Source organism: Schistocerca cancellata, chromosome 11, assembly GCF_023864275.1.
Source record: "Schistocerca cancellata isolate TAMUIC-IGC-003103 chromosome 11, iqSchCanc2.1, whole genome shotgun sequence".
Classification (NCBI taxonomy): domain Eukaryota; kingdom Metazoa; phylum Arthropoda; class Insecta; order Orthoptera; family Acrididae; genus Schistocerca; species Schistocerca cancellata.
This window is the reverse complement of record NC_064636.1, coordinates 87,044,975-87,063,149: the sequence shown is the minus strand read 5'-3', so window position 1 is coordinate 87,063,149 and position 18,175 is coordinate 87,044,975. Positions and strand designations below refer to the sequence as shown.

At 42.2% G+C, this 18,175-nt stretch overlaps 1 protein-coding gene across 1 annotated transcript in view; it reads right to left on the bottom strand.

Annotated features, from left to right (window-relative positions):
- LOC126108244 (ankyrin repeat, PH and SEC7 domain containing protein secG-like) overlaps positions 1-18,175 on the bottom strand; it is a 28,210-nt gene that overhangs the window by 9,467 nt on the left and 568 nt on the right. Inside the window, exon 2 of the mRNA XM_049913473.1 lies at positions 1,617-2,193. Within this exon, the coding sequence (XP_049769430.1) occupies positions 1,617-2,182 (566 nt within the window). The 5' untranslated portion in view covers positions 2,183-2,193. The remainder of the gene's footprint in view (positions 1-1,616; positions 2,194-18,175) is intronic.

Below are 18,175 nucleotides of genomic sequence, written 5' to 3'. Positions count from 1 at the left end.
GTGTGTTCCTTGAGTACAAAGGGCGTTCAAAAAGTTTTGTACAGTCGTCTCTAATTTTTTACATTTTTTTCAGCAGGAGAATGAAATTTAGTATACCCCATGCTGTAGTCACACAGTCAATGGGGCATTTGTCCAGACAATCAAATAACAAGCGTTTGCGTAACACAATTAGTGACTGCAGATAAGGTTGGACTACTTAAAGGTCAAAACGGTTCATGAGACTATGTAAAACTTAACTCTTACACGATTTTTTGGGAAATACAGGGTGTACATAAAGTCTGGGAACACTTTCAATTACTTATTGCACAAGAACCAAACATTGTACAGATATCATACATATGTCATTTTGAAAAAAAAACCTGAAAGTCTTTTTTTCCTGTGTACCGCCACAGCGTAGTTTAGTAATTTGCTGATAGTCAACGCTAGACGCAAACATGGCGAGTTCAGGGATGGAGCGAGCTTTCTGTGTGTTGGAGTTCGACAAAAGCAAGTATGCGCCAGCTGTTCAACAGATGTTTACAACCAAGTTCAGTAAGAAGCCACCAACAAGGAAGGCTATTTACCACTGGCACAACAAACTCGTTGCTTGTGTGCGGCAAAGAGAAGCGGACATCCCAATGTGAGTGAAGTGAATGTGGACCGTGTACGAGAGACATTCGTAAGGTTCAAAAATAGCTGTGAGCACTATGGCACTTAACTTCTGAGGTCATCAGTCCCCTAGAACTTAGAACTACTTAAACCTAACCAACCTAAGGACATCACACACATCCATGCCCGAGGCAGGAGTCGAGCCTGCGACCGTAGCGGTCGCGCGGTTCCAGACTGTAGCGCCTAGAACCTCTCCGCCACAGCGGCCGGCCATTAGTAAGGAGTACAAAGATATCGGTGCGTCGTGCATCCTGTGAACTCGAAATGTCTCCAATGCCAGTGTGGAAAGTCCTGCGACAGCAGCTGTCTATGAAACCATTCAAACTGGAGCAGGTGCAGAAGCTCAATGACGACAACGAAGACAAGCCTTTTGAGTTTTGTTCGCAGGGGACAGACAGCTGTTTCATGAAATGGCCTCCCCGATCACCAGATCTCACTCCGTGTGACTTTTTTCTGTGGGGACACATTAAAGATCTAGTGTTTGTATCGCCTCTGCCACGTGATGTAGCAGAGCTCCAGGAGAGAATACGGGAAGCGACTGCCACAGTCGACGATGCCATGCTGGGACGGCTATGGCAAGAATTAGATCACCGTATTGACGTCTGCTGGCTCACTCATGGTTCGCATATAAAAAGTTTGTAAAAAAAAACTTTCAGAGTTTCTCTTCAAAATACAATACGTAGGACATCTGTACAATGTTTAGTTCTTGTGCAATAAATAATAATTGAAAGTGTTCCCGGACTTTATGTACACCCTGTTTATCTGCTAATAAAGACAGTTACATTTAGAGGTTCGATGAACCTGTTATGAGGAGGCAGTTAAAGAACCATGAGCTACCAGGAAACGAATGTCTGTAATGGTGTATTTTACAGCAGGGACACATCTAAGGAAACTCAGTGACAAGCATTGTAGGCTTGGAAATACACACATACACAAGGAACAAAGATGAGTGGTTTGCTTCAGCTTACCTGGTTTCTGCTGGTGGATCAGAGAGCAGCCGGCTCACTTCAATCAAATCTTTAGGCTGACGAAGCATCGCATCAGCCCATCCCTGGGTGGCCATCACCTGATGGGTGTGTTTCTTGATGAAGGTGAGTGCAGCCTGCCTGAGGCTGCTACAAGAGTGCCTCACAGCGAGAACCGCTGTGGCCGCTGCGGTTTCCAGGGCCAACTCTGCGGCCACCTGTTTCTCGCACTCTGCCTTAAGCCCCGACAATGCGCACTTATCTGCTGTGGCCAGCAGCTGGGGGGCTATGCTGGGCAGCTGGGGGGCCCGCAGGGTGTACAGGTATGAGACCAGCTGGCGCAGCACCGGGCCCTCCACGTCCGCGATGGCCACCTCTCCGCTGCTGGCCTCCAGCGTGTCGTGCTGGAACATGGCAGCGAACACTGGGCTCCTGTCCACCAGGACTGCCCGGTGCGCCGCCAGCCGTGTGTCGCCTGCCACCAGCATCACGATGGCGCCGTCCCCAGCGTCCAGAAGGGCTCCCAGGTCTGTGGGCATCGTCTCCTCAACCTTCTTAACTGTTTCCATTGTGGATGATTCTGAAACATAGCATCACTTAGCAGCCTTTTGTCTAGATTAGAGTCGATATGTTGTCGTTCTAATATATCTGTAGTGAGTAGATCCCCCCGGACGTAGAATATGTATCTGTAGTGAGTAGATCCCCCCGGATGTAGAATATGTCGGGAAACAAGAAACCACTATAAACATTTAGAAAGAGAAACAGATATGCTAAATTATCTTCCATGGATTCCAAGTGAAAAAGTTTAGACAGAGAAAAATATTTACAACACTTATCAACAACGACTACATTACTGGACTGAATTGTACATGATACATTGTTTGATATTATCAGTATATCTACAGAACAGTCGTTTCTGCTAGCAAAATTCATTACTGAAGTGGAAGGAATTGCCCGTCAATAAATTCTTCACGCTCTTCATAAACTGAACTCCATTTGTAGTTAAACGTTTCATGACTGCTAGCAATTTATTGAAAATGTGTGTTCCTGAATAATGGGCACCTTTCTGGACTCAAGTTTTAACATTAAAATTTTGTGAAGTTTATTCTTATTTCCAGTACTGATTCCATGAACTGAACTGTCCATTGAAAAAGAGATATATTTTTAATGAGAAATTTCACTGCAAAATAAATGTATGGATAAGCAGTAGTTAGTATACCTAATTCTGTAAACAGGTCTCCTGAAGAATTTTTTGAATTCATGTCTCAAATAATTCTCATTACACGTTTTTGAACTCACAGAAAGTTAGGCTGACTGGATGAATTATGCTGAAGAATAATCCCATATGACATTACGGAATGAAAGTGTGCATAGTATGCTAGATTTATCATTTTTATATCCATTATGTCTTACAACATTTGCAATGCATACAGAGATTTGTTTAGGCACATCAGCAATTTTGTGATATGCTCCACCTAGCTGAACTTATTCTCTTGCTGAAATCCAAAGAATTTAACACTGTCAACTTCTTCTATCTGCTCCATGTCATATTTTAGGCATATGCTGGTGGAGAACCTTTATAAACTCTGAACTGAATAGTTTTTGTGCTATTTATTACAATGTTTATAACACTTGAATACAAAACTAATTTGGCATCTCATAATGTCATTGACGAAAGGTCACTGATGTACACAAGGAAAATTATGAGCCCTAAGATGGAACCTTGTGGGATTTCACTTATAATTGGTACACAGATGAATGAAGCCTGAAACGTTAATACATGTCCCATCTGTATTGAAACCCTTTGTGTCCTTTCAGACATAAAGAATATTGTGAACAATTTGCAGCATTTACGCTTACATCATAATATCCTAATTTACTCAAAAGGATTTATTTATGTGCTGTGTGGTATGTAAGCACATTATCAAATAAAATAAAAATAATAATACATTTAATTTACACAGTCAAATGCTTTTAAGAGATTGCAAAATATGTTAGTAGCTTGTAATTTATTGTATAATGAAATACGTAAATCCTTTCTGTGTGTATAAACAGCCTTCCTAATATCGAAACCATTTATAGAAATCCTAACTGTGACATGACAATATATTATTTGTTTGTCAGATGGTTAAGAAGCTGATTGTATACTACCTTTTCTAAAATGTTGATCAATGGGAAAAGTGAAAATGGACATAAACATAACAGTATTTCTTTATCTCCTTTATTAAACAATGGTTTAACTTCACCATCTTTCAACAATTCAGGCAATGTTACACTGATAAATGACTGGCTACACAGATAACTTAATATGTTACCAAACTCAGAAGCGCGCTCTTTAATTAACTTTGCTGCTATTTTATGAAAACCACCTGACCTTTTTGATTTTGAATTTTTATTGGTTGACATCACTTCTACAGGAATTATATGTTGGCGAAGTTATTTGTAATGAATGGTCCGAGATGTTTCATGGCAGCATCACCAACTTTTCAGTAACAGTTATGAAACGCTTGATACAAATTTTGCAACATTGCACACATCTGTTACCAGTGTATCATTTACTTTTAATACTATCTGTCCCTCTTCATCTCAAATTCTCTACCTGTCTCTCCTGTTGCTAAATTCCATATTCTGTTCATTTTTCCTGATGTGATTCTCTGGTTCTCGTTATGCATTTGCTTTGACACCCACAGCACCACTTTTAATATTTTGCAGTGCATTTTGCTATAAGCTACAGTATCAAAACCAGACTTGTGTCTGAGTGACAGATACAGTTTCCTATTTGTCTTCCAAGATACCTTTATTCCTTGAGTAATCCACAGTGTATTTGTAGACTCTGGTCTAATCTGGGTTAGTTTTGGCAAAAGCAGCTCTCAAAAATGGTAAGTATATTATTAATCATTGTTTGTATTTTCCATTAATACTGTGAGCCAGTATACACAACTACCGTTCATATCTGTGAGCAGTTTGCCAAAATGATCAATTTGTGGCTTGCTGGCTACACTCTTGAGCTCTGATTTAGTAAGTTTTATATCCTTCTTATTACTAACATTTAACAAAAGAAATTGCATGATCTGGTGAATGAGGTCATTGACTAACAGTTGTAACATAATTTTCATTAGCTCTTTGTACAAAGATATTAACGGTTTGTAACATAATTTTCTTCATTAGCTATTTGTACAAAGATATTATCAGTGGCTGTTTTCAAGCAATTAGCTACGCTAGTTGGGAAATTTGCAGTAGGAATTAAACTTAATGCTAATGTTACTGACTGTAATGAATTTTTACTGGAGAAATTTTTGAGAACATGTATGCCAAAATCATCAATTGTCACTATTTCTTTTTGTCGTTAAATAGGGCAGTAGACCTTCAAGGTGATTTGTGGCTTGTATCATAACAAATTATGTAAATGCCCACAGTTGAGAGTACACAACACTAGATGCAAACAAGTCTGGTAAACGTGGGCTCTAAAACGTCTATCAGAAGAACATCTTCGATACTGTGAAACAAGTCTCTTATGTTGAAGCTCTTTGCTTTCCATATTTTGGAGATGGTAGTAAGGACCAAAACAAGATAAAAATGTTGAGTAAACATAGGTTCTAAAGTGTGTACTATAAGAACTATAAACACCTGTTCATCTTCGCTATAGTGAAACACATCTCTTCTAATATGGCCAGAGTCAGTCGACATAAAAGTTTTCTGGAAAAAAAAATGTACCACGTCATATTGTATAAACGCAGTAGTTTTATAGACTATGATGCGGTACCATACCCAGAAAATTTTTATGTCGACATCTCTTCTACTGAACAAGTGCACATAGCTTAATACCTATACTCATTTTACAGCCTGTTTTGGTCCATACTATATCCACCCAAAATATGGAAAACAAAGAGCTTGCAGAAGAAGAGCTCTGTTTCACAGTGTCGAAGAAGGAATGCACATAGCTCTTCTGGTATGCATTTTAGAGCCTTTGTCTGCTGGATTGCTTGCATCTAATATCATGTACTTTCAACTATATGCGGTTACACCATTAATTATGGTACACCCTCTATAACCAGACTAAAGTTACTTGGAGGTGCTTGGTATATATTTACTACAATTACTACATTACTACAATTACTACATTTACTACAATGACAGAAAAAAATTCCTGCACCAAGAAACAAGTAATGTAGAGTAATGAAATTTTTGGGGTACGTTTGGCTAGGTAACGTGGTTAACGTTACATAATTATTGGTTCATGTAAGTGTGATAGAAGTCAATACAAATGTGATATCCTATTTCATAACAACCAGTGTAACTGCCAGAATGTTGAATGTAAGTGTGCAAACGGACATGCATTGTGTCGTACAGGTGCCGGATGTGAGTTTGGGATAGAGTTCCATGCCTGTTGCACTTGGTTGGTTAATACAAGGATGGCTAATGCTGGTGGTGGATGATGCTTAAGTTCCACAGGACGAGATCGATTGGAGACAGATATTGTGATCGAGTAGGCCAATGCAACATGTCGACCATCTGTAGAGCATGTAGGGCTACAACAGGGATACATGGGCGAGCGTTATCCTGTTGGAAAACATACCCTGAAATGCTGTTCATTAATGACAGCTGAACAGATCGAATCTGGCGTACAAATTTGCGGTGAGAGGTCATGGGGTGACCGCGAAGGTGCTCCTACTGTCATACCAAATCGCCCTCCAGTACAGTGTATCTAGGCTGCAGGCACAGGGTCGTTGGGTCGCTCACCTGACCTCCTTCTGACCACACATAGCCATCAACGGGACCGAGGCAGAACCATCTTTCATCAGAAAACGCCTCTGACCTCCACCCTGCCTTCCAGTGCGCTCTCGTTTGATATGTTTGAAGCTACGAACGCTGGTGGTTTGGGGTCAGTGGAATACCGCTTTAGGGAATCTGCCTCGGAGATTGTCATTGAAGTAACCGATTTGTAACAGTTGTGTCACTGTGGTTCCAACTACTGCACAGGTTGCTGCTGCAGATGGAGTACGATGCGCCACATCCATACACCGGACGCGCCTGCCTTCCCTCTGGGTAGTGTCACGTGGCAGTCTGGAGTCCGGTCTTCTTGTGACCATAGCTTCCCGTGACCACTGCTGCCAACACTCACGTACAGTCACTACATTCCTGCCAAGTTTTTTTGCAGTATCACGAAAGGAACATCCAGCTTCTCGTAGCACCACTACACGACATCATTCAAACTCAGTGTGCTGTTGATAATGGCATCTTTGTCGTCTTAAAGGCATGTGTTGTTGTTGTTGTCTTCAGTCCTGAGACTGCTTTGATGCAGCTCTCCACGCTACTCTATCCTGTGCAAGCTTCTTCATCTCCCAGTACTTACTGCAACCTACATCCTTCTGAATCTGCTTAGTGTATTCATCTCTTCGTCTCCCTCTACGATTTTTACCCTCCACGCTGCCCTCCAATGCTAAATTTGTGATCCCTTGATGCCTCAAAACATGTCCTACCAACCGGTCCCTTCTTCTTGTCAAGTTGTGCCACAAACTCCTCTTCTCCCCAATTCTATTCAATACCTCCTCATTAGTTATGTGAACTACCCATCGAATCTTCAGCATTCTTCTGTAGCACCACATTTCGAAAACTTCTATTCTCTTCTTGTCCAAACTATTTATCCATGTTTCACTTCGATACATGGCTACACTCCATACAAATACTTTCAGAAACGACTTCCTGACACTTAAATCTATACTTGATGTTAACAAATTTCTCTTCTTCAGGAACGCTTTCCTTGCCATTGCCAATCTACATTTTATATCCTCTCTACTTCGACCATCATCAGTTATTTTGCTCCCCAAATAGCAAAACTTCTTTACTTCTTTAAGTGTCTAATTTCCTAATCTAATTCCCTCAGCATCACCCGACTTAATTCGACTACATTCCATTATCCTCGTTTTGCTTTTCTTGATGTTCATCTTATATCCTCCTTTCAAGACACTGTCCATTCCGTTCAACTGCTCTTCCAAGTCCTTTGCTATCTCTGACAGAATTACAATGTCATCGGCGAACCTCAACGTTTTTTCTTTCTTCTCCATGGACTTTAATACCTACTCCGAATTTTTCTTTTGTTTCCTTTACTGCTTGCTCAATATAGAGATTGAATAACATCGGGGAGAGGCTAAAACCCTGTCTCACTCCCTTCCCAACCACTGCTTCCCTTTCATGCCCCTTGACTCTTATATCCGCCATCTGGTTTCTGTACAAATTGTAAATAACCTTTCGCTCCCTGTATTTTACCCCTGCCACCTTTAGAATTTGAAAGAGAGTATTCAAGTCAACATTGTCAAAAGCTTTCTCTAAGTCCACAAATGCCAGAAATGTAGGTTTTCCTTTCCTTAATATTCCTTCTAAGATAAGTCGTAAGGTCAGTATTGCCTCACGTGCATTCCTGATTAAAATCAACTCACCACCTCCAATCTCAAAGATAACTAACTCACACGATCGTTACAGCGCATATTTAAAGCCAACTAGATTTCCATTCTCGTACTGGCGCCACTAGAGCCACTCCCATGCGACTGGCGCCAAATTTCAATAGACATCATCTTTTAGATGTAGAAACACGCCTACCAACTTTAGTTTATCCCGCAAAACTCCTTCTTGGTAGTGGGATTTTTATTCCGCCGGTGTATTGTGAAGGATTTATTATGAAATTCAACATCGGCCACATATGCTTCCGCAAGCTTTTCTAAGCAAACATTTTGATACGACAATTACTGGTGAGTGTGGCAATTCCTTCTTTTCTCCATTTATGTCCTACAAAATTGAGATGCTAACCTGAGTCCTGTAACACATCACACGTCTATACCAGTGTGTCGTGATGTTCAGACAGGCGAATTATATCAACCGGGTTTCATGATCATAATTCAATAATGCAGGAAAGTGGTTGTTCACAGTTCACCTTCGATAGGGATATCTGGGTCAGTTTCAACGCAACAATATCCTTGCCATGTCAAATTAATGCGACAGCAGAATAGACACAAATCTGTAATAATACCGTTTTAAAGAATTTCCTTTCGGTTTCAGCATATTTCGTTTGCATAGGAAGCCTCAGAAGGGCCGGAGACCTCACTTTTTCTGATTTCGTAGCACACTGCAATGTTACTTGACCAGGAAATAATTCGAAATGAAGATGTACTACAGTACTAACGAGGTCGTAAGTAACTATAGCACGATTTTATTCAACGAGTTATTCTGTTGATTTCTTCAGTTATTTAAGGAGACAAAGATATTTTATGAACGGAATCTGATTTATTCTGCTTTTGACGATTAGTCTTGCATGTAACCATTGAGCAGTTGGTTTACACAGAAGATCAGTCATCTACTGCTTAAGGCTGAGATGCGTTCCAGGGAAACGTTACCTTAGGGTAGCAGGCATCTCAGGCTGCAGCTCATGCACAACGTGTCTGAAATATTACAACAGGACAACACCTGACAATGCTTCAGGGATATGTCTGAGCGTCATAGAGAACCTGCTTGTCCTTCAGCTGAGTTATACAGGGTGTTACAAAAAGGTACGGCCAAACTTTCAGCAAACATTCCTCACACACAAATAAAGAAAATATGTTATGTGGACATGTGTCCAGAAACGCTTAATTTCCATGTTAGAGCTCATTTTAGTTTCGTCAGTATGTACTGTACTTCCTCGATTCACCGCCAGTTGGCCCAATTGAAGGAAGGTAATGTTGCAATTGTGCAATCACGTCATCAACACAGATTTTCTGTGAACGTTTGGGCAGACATGGTTGGTGACGTCTTGATTGGGCCCCATGTTCTTCCACCTACGCTCAATGGAGCACGTTATCATGATTTCATACGGGATACTCTACCTGTGCTGCTAGAACGTGTGCCTTTACAAGTACGACACAACATGTGGTTCATGCACGATGGAGCTCCTGCACATTTCAGTCGAAGTGTTCGTACGCTTCTCAACAACAGATTCGGTGACCGATGGATTGGCAGAGGCGGACCAATTCCATGGCCTCCACGCTCTCCTGACCTCAAGCCTCTTGACTTTCATTTATGGTGGCATTTGAAAGCTCTTGTCTACGCAACCCCGGTACCAAATGTAGAGACTCTTCGTGCTCGTATTGTGGACGGCTGTGATACAATACGCCAGTCTCCAGGGCTGCATCAGCGCATCAGGGATTCCATGCGACGGAGGGTGGATGCATGGATCCTCGCTAACGGAGGATATTTTGAACATTTCCTGTAACAAAGTGTTTGAAGTCACGCTGGTACATTCTGTTGCTGTGTGTTTCCATTCCATGATTAATATGATTTGAAGAGAAGTAATAAAATGAGTTCTAACATGGAAAGTAAGCGTTTCCGGACACATGTCCACATAACATATTTTCTTTGTTTGTGTGTGAGGAATGTTTCCTGAAAGTTTGGCCGTACCTTTTTGTAACACCCTGTATACTATCAAATTAAATTTGTAGATCAGTATATACTATTGTTTAATCCTTAATGCTAAACTCTAGAGTTTTCCGAATCTATTAAAAACTATGGTAAAAATTGAGATAATGAACTATAAAATTTGAGTTTTTTCTCAACATTATGTTTAAAATGTAACACCTCATATATATATAAATTATATAAATTATTATTAAATAAATTATTATATAAATTATATAAATTATATATATATATATATATATATATATATATATATATATCTGTGTGTGTGTGTGTGTGTGTGTGTGTGTGTCAGAAAGGTCACAGTTCGTAGTAATTGATGGAAAGTCATCGATTACAACAGAAGTGATTTATAGGGTTCCCCAAGGTAGCTTCATAGACCCTTTGCTGTTCCTTATCTATATAAACGATTTGGGAGACAATCTGAGCTGCCGTCTTGAGTTGTTTGCAGATGACGCTGTCGTTTATCGACTAGTAAAATCATCGGAAGATCAAAACAAAATGCAAAATGATTTATGAAAGATGTGGTGTGGTGTGAAAATTGGCAAATGACCCTAAATAACGAAAACAGTGAGGTCATCCGCATGAGTGCTAAAAGAAACAGTCAGACTTTATTTACATGATAAATTAGTCAAATCTAAAGGTCGTAAATTCAACTAAATACCTAGGAGTTACAATTAAAAAGAATTTAAATTGGAAGGAACCCATAGAAAATGTTGTGGAGAAGGCTAACCAAAGACTGTGTTTTATTGGCAGCACACTTAGGAAACGTAACAGATCTACTAAGGAGACTGCCTGTACTATGCTTGTCCGTCCTCTTTTAGAATACTGCTGCGTTGTGTGGGATCCTTACCAGATAGGACTCACGAAGTACATCGAAAAAGTTCAAAGAAGGTCAGCACGTTTTGTATTATTGCAAAATAGGGGAGAGAGTGTCATAGAAATGATACAGGATTTGGGATAGACATCATTAAAAGAAAGGCGTTTTTCGTTACGGAGGAATCTTCTCACGAAATTCCAGTTACCAAGTTTCTCCTCCGAATGTGGAAATACTTTGTTGACACCGTCCTACAGGGGGAGAAACGATCACCACGATAAAATAAGGGAAGTCAGAGCTCGTACAGGAAGATATATGTGTTCGCTCTTTGCACGCACTATATGAGATTGGAATAATAGAGACGTGTGAAGGTGGTTCTATGAACCCTCTGCCAGGATCTTGAATGTGATTTGCAGAGTCTGTATATATATATATATATACGTGTGTGTGTGTGTGAGAGAGAGAGAGAGAGAGAGTCGTTAGGTGCATTTTGCTCTGACGTTTCTGCAGACATTTGCAGTTTCTTTTTTTTTTTTTTTTTTTTGTATTGTGTAGCTGCAGCTATACCAAAGAAGTTCTGCTCGTCACGTCATCACGTCTTTCATGCGTCACCCAGCGTCAGCGGAGAGCGTCGGTTTGTTTCCTGTTACGAGCAAAATAATTTTCGAAGCGGGATTTTACGTGGCCATTCGATAGAGCGGTTCCCGACTGATCTAGTGCGATATCCATCTTATCGACATGTACGAGTAACAGGGACAGTAAAACGCGGACGATAACCGCTAACCCAGCGGCGACATCACCGCCCTAGCGTGCTCTGACTGCTATCTCGATGCAGCGGCGCTGCCATCTCACCATTCCGAAGTGGGCCCTGTACAGTGTCTCCAGAGTAGATGGCAGCGGACGCTGCGAGGGTTATTAGGTGATGAACTAAGGAAAAGCGAGGTCAGCATCTTATGAAAACGCACATCCTCGGTATAAAATAAACGTCTAATGACTTCACGTACGTTGTTCCAAAACCTGTAGAATTTCTCGTTTCACCAGTTACGTCCTTTCATCGGAACAGTCTGTAGTTAGTGGAATAACAAGGCTAAAATGACCCCGAGCACTGGTCATCTGTCCCCAAGAACCTAGTGTGGTGTCACCGCCAGACACCACACTTGCTAGGTGGCAGCCTTTAAATCGGCCGCGGTCCGTTAGTATACGTAGGACCCGCGTGTCGCCACTATCAGTGATTGCAGACCGAGCGCCGCCACACGGCAGGTCTAGTCTAGAGAGACTCCCTAGCACTCGCCCCAGTTGTACAACCGACTTTTCTAGCGATGGTTCACTGTCTGCATACGCTCTCATTTGCCGAGACGACAGTTTAGCATAGCCTTCAGCTACGTCCTTTGCTACAACCTACCAAGGCGCCATATTCACTTACTATATGTCTTCTGAACAGATAATATTGTGAATCATATACCGTCGAGAGCGACGTTCCTCATTAATGGATTAAAGTTAAGTATCAAACTAATTACGTCCGCTTTCTGAATTCTAATTCCTTGTCATGTTCCAGACCTCACGTCAGTATAGCCCTTCCCTCCTCACGCCAGCCTACGTGAGCTAAAACGCGTGCCTTTCGGCCTCCTCTAGTAACACGGTGTTGGCTCTTCTGCCAACACAACCCCAAGAACTACTTAATCCTAACTTAACCTAAGGACATCACACGCAGCCATGCCCGAGGCAGAATTCGAACCTGCAAAAGCAGTCGCACAGTTCCAGACTGAACCGCCTAGAACTGCTCGGCCACGAAAAACAAGGTAGATAAAGAAGTATTGCATAATAGCCATACAGCAAAATACTGTTTCTGTGTTATCACACGCCAATCTCATTCCGATATCTCAAACCGTTTATGATAAACGATGTTGTGGATTTTTCACTTTGGCTTTATCAATGGCGCAGTGCGGTCGTAAACCAATTTTCTCGACATGGGTGACAGATACAGAATTCCACACAAGTCTAAAGAAAAATTCAATATGTTAGCTAAATTTCAGCAACATATTATGTAATATGCACCAAACGCAAAGTCATAGCGACCCCTGTTTATCGTTGCAGACTATCGAAATCCGAGCAGTGTCTTACTTGTACGCAAATATCACAATAACTATAATCGTCAACGAAACGATGGGCACATCGTAATGAACCTGACGTACAAAGATACAAGTGAAGCAAAAATTAATTTTTTTTACTGAATAGTTTCGGTAAAATCGTCGAGAAAGATTGCAGGGCACGCACGTCGATTCCGTCATCGCCGACTGAACAAATGAATGAACTCCCCCGGTGTTTTGGACAAACCCTGGACACTGTGGATGGGCCACCGTACCCTGGGCGACGCTTACAGCGGTGCTGTGCTGTGTTCCCTCTCTCTTTACGGTCCTGCCACCTATAGACTTGACTGACAAGGCGAAGGCCTCAGGCAGGGCCAACCGATTCGGCTTAAATTTGGCAGGTCGCTTGTGTACAGTCCAAAAGCAAGGACTCTAAGATACCCTACTGGCCATTAAAATTGCCAAACCAAGAAGAAATGCAGATGATAAATGGGTGTGCATTGGACAAATATATTATGCTAGAACTGACATTGATTACATTTTCACGCAATTTGGGTGCATAGATCCTAAGAGATCAGTACCCAGAACAACCACCTCTGGCCGTAATAACGGCCTTGATACGCCTGGGCATTGAGTCAAACAGAGCTTGGATGGCGTGTACAGGTACAGCTGCCCATGCAGCTTCAACACGATACCACAGTTCGTCAAGAGTAGTGACTGGAGAATTGTGACAAGCCAGTTGCTCGGCCACCATTGACCAGACGTTTTCAGTTGGTGAGAGACCTGCAGAATGTGCTGGCCAGGGCAGCAGTCGAGTCGGCCGAAGTGGCTGAGCGGTTCTAGGCGCTACAGTCAGGAACCGCGTGACCGCTACGGTCGCAGGTTCGAATCTTGCCTCGGGCATGGATGTGTGTGATCTCCTTTCAAGTTAGTTAGGTTTAAGTGGTTCTAAGTTCTAGAGGACTGATGACCACAGCAGTTAAGTCCCATAGCGCCCAGAGCCATTTGAACCATTTGCAGCAGTCGGACATTTTCTGTATCCAGAAAGGCCCGTACAGGACCTGCAATGTGCGATCGTCCATTATCCTGGTGAAATGTAGGGTTTCGCAGGGATCGAATGAAGGGTAGGCTACGGGTCGTAACACATCTGAAATGTAACGTCCACTGTTCAAAGTGCCGTCAATGCAAACAAGAGGTGACCGAGACGTGCAACCAATGGCACCCCATGCCATCACGCCGGGTGATACGCCAGTATGGCGATGACGAATACATGCTTCCAATATGCGTTGACCGCGATGTCGCCAAACACGGATGCGACCATCGTGATGCTGTCAACAGAACCTGGATTCTCCCGAAAATATGACGTTTTGTCATTCGTGCACCCAGGTTAGTCGTCGAGTACACCATCGTAGGCGCTCCTGTCTGTGATGCAGCGTCAAGGGTAACCGCAACCGCGGTCTCCGAGCTGATAGTCCGTGCTGCTGCAAATGTCTTCGAACTATTCGTGCAGATGGTTGTTGTCTTGCAAACGTCCCCATCTGTTGACTCAGGCATTGAGTCTTGGTTGCACGATCCGTTACAGTCGTGTGGATAAGATGCCTGTCATCTCAACTGCTAGTGATACGAGGCCATTGGGATCCAGCACGGCGTTCCGTATTACCCTCCTGAACCCACCGATTCCATATTCTGCTAACAGTCATTGGATCTCGACCAATGCGAGCAGCAATGTCGCGATACGATAAACAGCAATCGCGATAGGCTACAATCCGACCTTTATCAAAGTTGGAAACGTGATGGTACGCATTTCTCCTCCTTACACGAGGCATCACAACAACGTTTCACCAGGCAACGCCGGTCAACTGCTGTTTGTGTATGAGAAATCGGTTGGAAACTTTCCTCATGTCAGCACGTTGTAGGTGTCGCCAACCTTGTGTGAATGCTCTGAAAAGCTTATCATTTGCATATCGCAGGATCTTCTTCCTGTCGGTTAAATTTCGCGTCTGTAGCACGTTATCTTCGTGGTGTAGCAATTTTAATGGCCAGTAGTGTATTTTGGCTCAACGCCCTCACGTTTTTGAGAAAACCACCCCTAAAGGTTACGACGAGCAACCGACCCAAAATTGGCGGGATCGGAAAACAATTGTAAGTAGAGCATTTTTCGCCATGAGGTGTAGGGACCACAAATGCATACTTTTCCAGAAATCGAGGAAAGAAACTTTTACAAATGGCTCAAATGGCTCTGAGTACTGTGGAACTTAACATCTGTGGTCATCAGTCCCCTAGAACGTAGAACTACTTAAACCTAACTAACTTGAAAGGAGATCACACACATCCATGCCCGAGGCAGGATTCGAATCTGTGACTGTAGCGGTCGGGCGGTTCCAAACTAAAGCGCCTAGAACCGCTTGGCCACAACGGACGGCCGCAGGAGATTTTGATACATACGCGCAAGGAGATGAACAGATAAGAAGCTACCCAACATTACAAGAAAACATGCCATGAAAAAGCGGCAGCAGCGACCATGGAGTATCGACGCCGCATGTGCGTGTTACAGAAGTGTAGCTTTGTGTTTATTTTTCTTTCTTTCAGAGACAAGGCGGATTTATTTTTGTCAATATAAATGGATATTGCCCTATGGCCATTTACCCCTTCTACATCTACATCTACATGGACACTCTGCAAATCACATTTAAGTGCCTGGCAGAGGGTTCATCGAACCCTCTTCACAAAAAAATGGTTCAAATGGCTCTGAGCACTATGGGACTTAGCTACGGAGGTCATCAGTCCCCTAGAACTTAGAACTACTTAAACCTAACCAACCTAAGGACATCACACACATCCATGCCCGAGGCAGGATTCGAACCTGCGACCGTAGCGGTTGGGCGGTTCCAAACTGACGCGCTTAGAACCGCACGGCCACACCGGCCGGCCCCTCTTCACAATTCTCTATTATTCCAAACTCGTATAGCGCTCGGAAAGAATGAACACCTATATCTTTCCGTACGAGCTCTGATTTTCCTTATTTTATCTTGTTGATCGTTCCTCTTTATGTAAGTCGGTGTCAACAAAATATTTTCGCATTCCGAGGAGAAAGTTGGTGATTGGAATTTCGTGAGAAGATTCCGTCGCAACGTAGAACGACTTTCTTTTAATGATGTACGTCCAAAATCCTGTATGATTTCTGTGACACTCTCTCCCATATTTCGCGATAATACAAAGCTTGCTGCCTTTCTTTGAACTTTTTCGATGTACTCCGTCAGTCCTATCTGGTAAGGATCCCACACCGCGCAGCAGTATTCTAAAAGAGGACGGACAAGCGTAGTGTAGGCAGTCTCCTTAGTAGGTCTGTTACATTTTCTAAGTGTCTTGCCAATGAAACGCAGTCTTTGGTTAGCCTTCCCCACAACATTATCTGTCTGTTCCTTCCAATTTAAATTGTTCGTAATTGAAATTCCTAGGTATTTAGTTGAATTGACAGCTTTTAGATTAGACTGATTTATCGTGTAACAGAAGTTAATGCGTTCTTTTTTAGCACTTATGTGGATGACCTCACACTTTTCTTTATTTAAGGTCAACTGCCACTTTTCGCACCATTCCGATATTTCTTCTAAATCGTTTTGCAGTTTGTTTTGATCTTCTGATGATTTTATTAATCGATAACCGACAGCGTCATCTGCAAACAACGGAAGACGGCTCCTCAGATTGTGTCTCAAATCGTTTATATAGATAAGGAACAGCAAAGGGCCTACAACACTACCTTGGGGAACGCCAGAAATCAGTTCTGGTTTATCCAATGACTTTCCGTCAATTACAACGAACTGTGACCTCTCTGACAGGAAATCATAGATCCAGTCACATAACTGAGACGATATTCCATAAGCACGTAATTTCACTACGAGCTGCTTGTGTGGTACAGTGTAAAAAGCCTTCCGGAAATCCAGAAATACGGAATCGATCTGAAATCCCTTGTCAATAGCACTCAGCACTTCATGTTCCTGTATGGCGATGGAGACATAGTTGCCAGGCCTTATACAATGACCACTGCCCACTTTGCAACGCAACAGGCAAAGTAAATGGCTGGGAATCGGTTCGTCGTGTCTGAGGCCTTCCCCTTGGAAAGGAATTACCAGGGAACAGTGTAAAGCAGCGCCCGCCCATTACCAGAAGAAACTGCGAGACTAAGCAGAGGAAGCAGACCTTGAGGGCCCCTACTCACCAGGAATCGTTAGCGCCAGGATTTCACCCGGAACAAGTCCCGCCCACTCACCCCCGGTTTTCCCAGTCTTTGTTCGGCGCCTGGGCATCGTTTCAGTTGACGCACTTGGTTTACCGCGTTCGGCTGCACTTGCAGTGAATGTTAAATTAGTATCTTGCTAGGTCTTAAATTTTGCCAGGTAGTGAAAAGACACGTTACAAAAAACGTGCACAATTGGCCTCAGCTGTGCCAGGTACTTCCACGGCAAACATAGGAGAAAACAATTTAGCACTGAATTCCTTAGATATGAGAACTCAGTATTCAGATGAGTAGCCTATGAAGAAACATACTTCCATGTGAGAAAAAGCACCCGAAGCTAAAACAGGAAAAATCTACCCCCAAAGAATAATTTGCTTGGAGAAAGAGGAACCACAGTATACTTGACACTTGACTTTCAGAACTCACACAGTATATGTGAAACAAGCACCACTATACTTCCAGAGGGCATCAAAGTTACTTTGATCTTGCTAGATCAATCCAAGCTGTTTTACGTGTTATTGACTAAATAGTTTTGCTGAAAAGTTTTAGGGGTGGAAGAAGAACTAGCACAGCATGAAGGACGTTTTACAGCCATGAAACACTGCAGCATTTATTTCCTCCATAACTGCTCTGTGACAAAGGTATACATCATCATTATTATTTTAAGAAAAATGGTTTGAATGACATTTACGAAATTAATAAATCTTTTGGTTAAAGACAGACAAGACAATGAGTAACGACAGATTATTTTTCTGAGACGTTTCCAATAGCATATAGGACACTAATCACATGGAAACAGCCACAATTCTTTATAACCTCGCTTATAATGCGCAGGTGTGGCATTGGAAGAATTTACAAGTTAAATTCTCCCATTACCAATGCAAATGCTAACGAAATATGTCATATAAGCAAATATCTTACTGCTTTCATTAGGCATTTCTACTTTATGGCATTTTTATATTCTTTAATTTTCGTAAGC